This window comes from Panulirus ornatus, chromosome 53 (assembly GCF_036320965.1).
Source record: "Panulirus ornatus isolate Po-2019 chromosome 53, ASM3632096v1, whole genome shotgun sequence".
Lineage (NCBI taxonomy): Eukaryota > Metazoa > Arthropoda > Malacostraca > Decapoda > Palinuridae > Panulirus > Panulirus ornatus.
The window spans coordinates 16,456,004-16,465,900 of NC_092276.1; the positions used below are offsets into that span (position 1 = coordinate 16,456,004).

General features: G+C 51.3%; 1 protein-coding gene across 3 annotated transcripts in view; it reads left to right on the forward strand.

Moving 5' to 3' along the window:
• The window catches only part of LOC139765268 (protogenin A-like), a 110,444-nt gene extending 107,367 nt beyond the window's left edge, over window positions 1–3,077 (forward strand). For 2 of the 3 annotated variants that reach the window (XM_071692622.1, XM_071692624.1), the window contains exon 7: window positions 1,323–3,077. In XM_071692622.1, the coding sequence (XP_071548723.1) occupies window positions 1,323–1,429 (107 nt within the window). In that variant the 3' untranslated portion in view covers window positions 1,430–3,077. The remainder of the gene's footprint in view (window positions 1–1,322) is intronic. The other variant, XR_011716628.1, reaches the window with a different exon arrangement.
• Window positions 3,078–9,897: the final 6,820 nt, after the last annotated feature.

The window sequence follows — 9,897 nt, forward strand, 5'->3', positions numbered from 1 at the left end:
TATATATATATATATATATATATATATATATATATATATATATATATATATGCTTTACCCCAGACGCTTCACATGCCCTGGTTCAATCCATTGACAGCACGTCGACCCCGGTATACCACATCGTTCCAGTTCTCTCTATTCCTTGCACGCCTTTTACCCTCCTGTATGTTCAGACCCCGATCGCTCATTATCTTTTTCACTCCATCTTTCAACCTCCAATTTGGTCTCCCACTTCTCCTCGTTCCCTCCACCTCTGACACATATATCCTCTTGGTCAATCTTTCCTCACTCATTCTCTCCATGTGACCAAACCATTTCAACACACCCTCTTCTGCTCTCTCAACCACACTCTTTTCATCACCACACATCTCTCTTACCCTTTCATTACTTGCTCGATCAAACCACCTCACACCACATATTGTCCTCAAACATCTCATTTCCAACACATCCACCCTCCTCCGCACAACCCTGTCTATAGCCCACTCCTCGCAACCATATAACATTGTTGGAACCACTATTCCTACAAACATACCCATTTTTGCTTTCCGAGGTAATGTTCTGGCCCTCCACACATATTTCAACTCTCCTAGAACTTTCGCCCCCTCCCCCACCCTGTGACTCACTTCCGCTTCCATGGTTCCATCCGCTGTCAAATCCATTCCCAGATATCTAAAACACTTCACTTCCTCCAGTTTTTCCTCATTCAGACTTACCTCCCAGTTGGCTTGTCCCTCAATCCTACTGTACCTAATAACCTTGCTCTTATTCACATTTACTCTCAACTTTCTTCTTTCACACACTTTACCAAACTCAGTCACCAACTTCTGCAGTTCCTCAACCGAATCAGCCACCAGTGCTGTATATACCATCAGCGAACAACAGCTGACACACTTCCCGAACCCTCTCTCCACAACAGACTGCATTCTTGCCCCTCTCTCCAAAACTCTTGCATTTACCTCCCTAACAACCCCATCCATAAACAAATTAAACAACTATGAAGGCATCACGCACCCCTGCCGCAAACCGACATTCACTGAGAACAAGAAACTTTTCACTCCTTTATCCCTGGGGATGGGGGAGAAAGAATACTTCCCACGCATTCCTCACGTGTCGTAGAAGGCGACTAAAGGAGACGGGAATGGGGAGTTAGAAACCCTCCCCTCCTTGTGTCTTAACTTTCTAAAAGGGAAAACAGATTATTATTATTATTATTATTACTATTATCATTAAGATGTGGTTTTTGATATGATGTTTATACTGATTGATTCTTTCTTCCTTTGTGTGTGTGTGTGTGTGTGTGTGTGTGTGTGCGCGCGCAACAGACGAGGAACCCAGGGCCATGCATCACGACGAGGGGTCGTCCCACAGCCTCCACGACCTGTCGCTTCTTGTGGTGGCCCTCCTCCTCCTGCTCCACATGCTCAGATGATACACACGACCTGTCGTTCCTCGCTCCTGCGTCCTCTACCCCCGGTGGCACTTCCTCACCAGAACCACCAGTTTGAAGGCCTCCCTGTCCGCGCCACACACTCCCAGGCAGTACTTCGAGGGAGGGCAGGAGTACAAGGGGGACCATATGGTTTTCACTCCCTGGGAGGACACTCCAAGACTGGTCAGGGTAAGGTTATGGTTCCCTCCCTCCGAAGGCTCTCCCTCCAGAGAGGGACACTCTGAAGGTTCTCCCTCCAGGGAGGACCAGAGAGAGACACTCTGAAGGTTCTCCCTCCAGGGAGGACCAGAGGGAGACACTCTGAAGGTTCTCCCTCCAGAGAGGGACACTCTGGAGGTTCTCCCTTCAGGGAGGACCAGAAGGTTATGGTTCCCTCCCTCTGAAGGTTCTCCCTCCAGGGAGGACCAGAGAGGGACACTCCGAAGGTTCTCCCTGAAGGGAGGACCAGAGAGGGACACTGAGGGTTCTCCCTCCAGGGAGGACCAGAGAGAGACACTCTGGAGGTTCTCCCTCCAGAGAGGGACACTCTGAAGGTTCTCCCTCCAGGGAGGACCAGAGAGAGACACTCTGGAGGTTCTCCCTCCAGAGAGGGACTCTCTGAAGGTTCTCCCTCCAGGGAGGAGCAGAGAGGGACCCTCTGAAGGTTCTCCCTCCAGGGAGGACCAGAGAGAGACACTCTGGAGGTTCTCCCTCCAGAGAGGGACACTCTGGAGGTTCTCCCTTCAGGGAGGACCAGAAGGTTATGGTTCCCTCCCTCTGAAGGTTCTCCCTCCAGGGAGGACCAGAGAGGGACACTCCGAAGGTTCTCCCTGAAGGGAGGACCAGAGAGAGACACTCTGGAGGTTCTCCCTCCAGAGAGGGACACTCTGAAGGTTCTCCCTCCAGGGAGGACCAGAGAGAGACACTCTGGAGGTTCTCCCTCCAGAGAGGGACACTCTGAAGGTTCTCCCTCCAGGGAGGACCAGAGAGGGACACTGAAGGTTCTCCCCCCAGGGAGGACCAGAGAGGGACACTCTGAAGGTTCTCCCTCCAGGGCCCTCCAGGGAGGACCAGGGAGACACAGGTGCTGGTAGAATGGTCCCGGTCACCTCCTGGGCTGCTGCTCTGCCGACAGTCACCCAAGGAGCAAAGTGAGGAAAGAAATGGATTTTTGCTCTTCATCCACTCATCCTCTACTCATGATCCACTGGTTCTCCACTCATCTTTCACTCATGATCCGCTGGTCCTCCACTCGTCTCTCAATCATCCTCCACTCATGATCCACTGGTTTTCCACTTTTGATCTACTCGTCCCCCCCTCACAGTCCACTCGTCCTCCACTCACACCCCACTCGTCTTCCACTCATACCCCACTCGTCCTCCACTCACACTCCACTCGTTCCTCACTCACACTCCACTCGTCCTCCACTTACAGTTCACTTGTCCTCTACTCACACCCCACTCGTCCTCCACTTACAGTTCACTCGTCCCTCACTCACAGCCCACTCGTCCTCCACTCACACCTCACTTATCTCCCACTCACAGCCCACTCGTCCCTCACTCACAGCCCACTCGTGCCCTCACTCACAGCCCACTCGTGCCCTCACTCACAGCCCACTCGTGCCCTCACTCACAGCCCACTCGTCCCCCACTCACAGCCCACTCGTCCCCCACTGGGAACAGACCGTTCCACCCATGCCCTTCGTATATTCCCCTTATCATATCAGATGGGTCAAAATGTATACTCAGCCTGAAGAAAACACATAAGTATACACACATATACACATGAATATAGTACATATGAACGCACACATTCATAGAACACATAGTACCCTCCAACGGCCAGGATTCGAACCCAGGCTCTTTTGCGTGGTAGTCGGAAACGCTGCCTTCTAGGCTATGATCATAGCCTAACGGTTGGCGTTCCAGACTACCACGCAAAAGGTCCTGGGTTCGAATCCTGAGTGTTGGAGGGTATTATGTGACATATTAAGATATTCATACATACTCGTGCATACATGCATGTGTATACATACGTAAAGCCTGTATACTGTGGTGGTACAGTGACCACGGCGCAATGAACTATAAATGGAAGTGTTAACTACACGTTACATAGTTCTGTGAATAACATGTAACAAGTATTAGTGTCGACATGTTCTTTGTCATACGTCCCTTGGGGGAGGCAGTTGACCCCAGCTTGATACAGGCAAGTAGAGGAGGACCGAGATCTACTACAACTGTGGGTGGGAGGGCAGTGTCCCCCCCGAGCCTGACACAGCCAGTTCAGTGGGACCAGGACCATAACACTGCCCATGGACGGCCCCTCACATGACTGAATATTTAGCTTTTTGGCTCACAAGCCATGGAATCAGAGAGGGTATATCTGTTGGTATACCTGGTGATTTTTACTCTTTTTGTCAATAATACTTTGATCTTAAGTCCTCCTGTAATGTGGAGTATGTCTGTAATGGTGTACCTGCTAGTTTGATATCGTCTGATTGATATTCTCATTTTCCTCAATCTTAGTAACTTGGACTATCTACTGAAGACATGAATATTAAACACTTCATTACGACATTATGGTTTCTGTATCGTTCGAATAGATTTGATTAAACTTGACTTCGTCGTATGTGAGTCTTATTATCCTATATTCACTCTTGTCTCACACCAACCTACTGCCTCCACTGGGTTCGAACTGTACATTAGAATACTGTAGATAGACATATTACGTTCTGATAGGAGAGCTAACAGTAATATCTAATTGCTGAGGTACTTCAACCTTAGAGACAATGTTAAAAGATCGACTTTTGACATCATATACAGAGGAATTTTGGTAATGGGATCAGAAGGGGTCGTTCACTTCCTGTAGGTGTGTCATGTCAAGTGAGGAACAGGGTCGTCAGCCTCCAGCACCATGACACGGGGTCATAAGCCCTCCAGCACCATGACACGGGGTCATAAGCTCTCCAGCACCATGACACAGGGTCATCAGCCCTTCAGCACCATGACACAGGGTCATCACTCTCCAGCACCATGACACAGGGTCATCACCCTCCAGCACCATGACACGGGGTCATCACCCTCCAGCACCATGACACGGAGTCATCAGCCCTCCAGCACCATGACACGGGGTCATCACCCTCCAGCACCATGACACGGAGTCATCAGCCCTCCAGCACCATGACACGGAGTCATCAGCCCTCCAGCACCATGACACGGGGTCATGACCCTCTTGTTCAGATCGGCCAGTGACTTTAGCTCGACCGTCTGGCAATCAGAGGTGTAAGAACTCATCTCCTTCAAACCCTCATAACCTGTTCCCTCATAAGAGAGAGGTGGCCTCATTACCTGTTCCCTCATAAGAGAGAGGTGGCCTCATTACCTGTTCCCTCATAAGAGAGAGGTGGCCTCATTACCTGTTCCCTCATAAGTGAGAGGTGGCCTCATTACCTGTTCCCTCATAAGAGAGAGGTGGCCTCATTACCTGTTCCCTCATAAGAGAGAGGTGGCCTCATTACCTGTTCCCTCATAAGTGAGAGGTGGCCTCATTACCTGTTCCCTCATAAGAGAGAGGTGGCCTCATTACCTGTTCCCTCATAAGAGAGAGGTGGCCTCATTACCTGTTCCCTCATAAGAGAGAGGTGGCCTCATTACCTGTTCCCTCATAAGAGAGAGGTGGCCTCATTACCTGTTCCCTCATAAGTGAGAGGTGGCCTCATTACCTGTTCCCTCATAAGAGAGAGGTGGCCTCATTACCTGTTCCCTCATAAGTGAGAGGTGGCCTCATTACCTGTTCCCTCATAAGAGAGAGGTGGCCTCATTACCTGTTCCCTCATAAGTGAGAGGTGGCCTCATTACCTGTTCCCTCATAAGAGAGAGGTGGCCTCATTACCTGTTCCCTCACAAGAGAGAGGTGGCCTCATTACCTGTTCCCTCATAAGAGTGAGGTGGCCTCATTACCTGTTCCCTCACAAGAGAGAGGTGGCCTCATTACCTGTTCCCTCATAAGAGAGAGGTGGCCTCATTACCTGTTCCCTCATAAGAGAGAGGTGGCCTCATTACCCGTTCCCTCACAAGAGTGAGGTGGCCTCATTACCTGTTCCCTCACAAGAGTGAGGTGGCCTCATTACCTGTTCCCTCATAAGAGAGAGGTGGCCTCATTACCTGTTCCCTCACAAGAGTGAGGTGGCCTCATTACCTGTTCCCTCATAAGAGAGAGGTGGCCTCATTACCTGTTCCCTCATAAGAGAGAGGTGGCCTCATTACCTGTTCCCTCATAAGAGAGAGGTGGCCTCATTACCTGTTCCCTCATAAGAGAGAGGTGGCCTCATTACCTGTTCCCTCATAAGAGAGAGGTGGCCTCATTACCTGTTCCCTCATAAGAGAGAGGTGGCCTCATTACCTGTTCCCTCATAAGAGAGAGGTGCCCTCATTACCTGTTCCCTCATAAGAGAGAGGTGGCCTCATTACCTGTTCCCTCATAAGAGAGAGGTGGCCTCATTACCTGTTCCCTCATAAGTGAGAAGTGGCCTCATTACCTGTTCCCTCATAAGAGAGAGGTGGCCTCATTACCTGTTCCCTCATAAGTGAGAAGTGGCCTCATTACCCGTTCCCTCATAAGAGAGAGGTGGCCTCATTACCTGTTCCCTCATAAGTGAGAAGTGGCCTCATTACCCGTTCCCTCATAAGAGAGAGGTGGCCTCATTACCTGTTCCCTCATAAGAGAGAGGTGGCCTCATTACCTGTTCCCTCATAAGTGAGAAGTGGCCTCATTACCTGTTCCCTCATAAGAGAGAGGTGGCCTTATTACCTGTTCCCTCATAAGTGAGAAGTGGCCTCATTACCCGTTCCCTCATAAGAGAGAGGTGGCCTCATTACCTGTTCCCTCATAAGTGAGAAGTGGTCTCATTACCCGTTCCCTCATAAGGGAGAGGTGCCCTCTTTACCTGTTCCCTCATAAGTGAGAAGTGGCCTCATTACCTGTTCCCTCACAAGAGAGAGGTGGCCTCATTACCTGTTCCCTCATAAGTGTGAGGTGGCCTCATTACCCGTTCCCTCATAAGTGAGAGGTGGCCTCATTACCTCTTCCCTCATAAGTGAGGTGGGTGTGGGTTATGCATGCTCCACACAGACGAGGGTCGGGAGGTGAGCGGGTGGTAATTGAGAACACAAGTTGTTCCAGGATCATGTGTTCCAGGGTCATGTGTTCCAGGATCATGTGTTCCAGGATCATGTGTTCCAGGATCATGTGTTCCAGGATCATGTGTTCCAGGGTCATGTGTTCCAGGATCATGTGTTCCAGGGTCATGTGTTCCAGGATCATGTGTTCCAGGATCATGTGTTCCAGGATCATGTGTTCCAGGATCATGTGTTCCAGGATCATGTGTTCCAGGTCATGTGTTCCAGGATCATGTGTTCCAGGATCATGTGTTCCAGGGTCATGTGTTCCAGGATCATGTGTTCCAGGATCATGTGTTCCAGGATCATGTGTTCCAGGATCATGTGTTCCAGGATCATGTGTTCCAGGGTCATGTGTTCCAGGATCATGTGTTCCAGGATCATGTGTTCCAGGATCATGTGTTCCAGGATCATGTGTTCCAGGTCATGTGTTCCAGGATCATGTGTTCCAGGATCATGTGTTCCAGGATCACGTGTTCCAGGATCATGTGTTCCAGGATCATGTGTTCCAGGATCATGTGTTCCAGGATCATGTGTTCCAGGATCATGTGTTCCAGGATCATGTGTTCCAGGATCAGGATCATGTGTTCCAGGGTCATGTGTTCCAGGGTCATGTGTTCCAGGATCATGTGTTCCAGGATCATGTGTTCCAGGGTCATGTGTTCCAGGATCATGTGTTCCAGGATCATGTGTTCCAGGATCACGTGTTCCAGGATCATGTGTTCCAGGATCATGTGTTCCAGGATCATGTGTTCCAGGATCATGTGTTCCAGGATCATGTGTTCCAGGATCATGTGTTCCAGGATCATGTGTTCCAGGATCATGTGTTCCAGGGTCATGTGTTCCAGGATCATGTGTTCCAGGATCATGTGTTCCAGGATCATGTGTTCCAGGATCATGTGTTCCAGGATCATGTGTTCCAGGATCATGTGTTCCAGGATCATGTGTTCCAGGATCATGTGTTCCAGGATCATGTGTTCCAGGATCATGTGTTCCAGGATCATGTGTTCCAGGATCATGTGTTCCAGGATCATGTGTTCCAGGATCATGTGTTCCAGGATCATGTGTTCCAGGATCATGTGTTCCAGGATCATGTGTTCCAGGATCATGTGTTCCAGGGTCATGTGTTCCAGGATCATGTGTTCCAGGATCATGTGTTCCAGGATCATGTGTTCCAGGATCATGTGTCCAGGATCATGTGTTCCAGGTCATGTGTTCCAGGATCATGTGTTCCAGGATCATGTGTTCCAGGATCATGTGTTCCAGTGTTCCAGGTCATGTGTTCCAGGATCATGTGTTCCAGGATCATGTGTTCCAGGGTCATGTGTTCCAGGGTCATGTGTTCCAGGGTCATGTGTTCCAGGATCATGTGTTCCAGGATCATGTGTTCCAGGGTCATGTGTTCCAGGGTCATGTGTTCCAGGGTCATGTGTTCCAGGATCATGTGTTCCAGGTCATGTGTTCCTGGATCATGTGTTCCAGGGTCATGTGTTCAGGCAGGGTCTAATGGGTGTTCCAGGGTCATGTGTTCCAGGATCATGTGTTCCAGGGTCATGTGTTCCAGGATCATGTGTTCCAGGATCATGTGTTCCAGGTGTCGGATGTGTTCAGGTCATGTGTCAGGGTCATGTGTTCCAGGATCATGTGTTCCAGGATCATGTGTTCCAGGTCATGTGTTCCAGGGTCATGTGTTCCAGGGTCATGTGTTCCAGGATCATGTGTTCCCATGTCTTCCAGTTGGAAGTGTTCATGGAAACATAGGTCTCTGGCGCGTTTCCCTGGTGAGTATGAGTGAAGTCTCCAGCTGGTGAGGTTCCACCCCAGCTGGAGGAGAGGTTCCACCCCAGCTGGAGGAGAGGTTCCTCCCCAGCTGGAGAGGTTCCTACCCAGCTGGTGAGGTTCCACCCCAGCTGGAGAGGTTCCTACTCAACTGGTGAGGTTCCACCCCAGCTGGAGAAGTTCCTCCCCGGCTAGAGAGGTTCCTCCCCGGCTGGAGGAGAGGTTCCTCCCCAGCTGGAGAGGTTCCTACCCAGCTGGTGAGGTTCCACCCCAGCTGGAGAGGTTCCTACTCAACTGGTGAGGTTCCACCCCAGCTGGAGAAGTTCCTCCACAACTGGAGAGGCTCCTCCCCGGCTGGAGAGGTTCCACCCCGGCTGGAGGAGAGGTTCCACCCCAGCTGGAGAGGTTCCTCCCCAGCTGGAGAGGTTCTTCCCTTTGGTTCCCCCATCCCTAGAGAGCTTTAGCGCTCCGTGTCCAAGCTTACTAAACCTTTCCACGTGAACTTCAAGCTTAACTTCAAAGCTTTAGAGCTCCGTTGCCTGCCAGGGGATGGAGTCCTTCAGGGGGTGTTGGGGGGGCTGAGGTCGACCCCCCCACCCCCTCCTGTGAGGGGGAAAGGGGGGGGGGTCTCGAGGCTGTTTCCCCCCCCCCCCCCCCCCCCCCACCATACAGGTGTGGGCTGGTCAGCAGCCCGCGCCGTTGCCATGACACGGGGCATGACCCCGTCTTACACGGGGCATGACCCCGTCTTACACGGGCATGACCCCGTCTTACACGGGGCATGACCCCGTCTTACACGGGGCATGACCCCGTCTTACACGGGGCATGACCCCCTCTTACACGGGGCATGACCCCGTCTTACACGGGCATGACCCCGTCTTACACGGGCATGACCCCGTCTTACACGGGGCATGACCCCGTCTTACACGGGCATGACCCCGTCTTACACGGGGCATGACCCCGTCTTACACGGGCATGACCCCGTCTTACACGGGCATGACCCCGTCTTACACGGGCATGACCCCGCCTTAATGACAGACAGGTGGCGGGTGGAAGATGGCTACCATGGCCGCCTTCGTCGCTGGAGCACAGTGTTATGAGAGTAGACGGGCGTCGCATGAACCATCTGTCCACACGTATATGAATGTGACCCATCTGTCCACACGTACATGAATGTGAACCATCTGTCCACACGTATATGAATGTGACCCATCTGTCCACACGTATATGAATGTGAACCATCTGTCAACACGTATATGAATGTGAACCATCTGTTAACAGATACAGAGGTGTGACCTAACTGTGAACAGTTGTAATAAGTGACACACGGGGCTGAAGTGTGTGACCCAAGTGTCAGCAGGTGGAGGGAATGTGTGACCCAAGTGTCAGGAGATGGAGGGAGTGTGTGACCCAAGTGTCAGCAGGTGGAGGGATGTGTGACCCAAGTGTCAGGAGATGGAGGGAGTGTGTGACCCAAGTGTCAGCAGGTGGAGGAGTGTGTGACCCATGTGT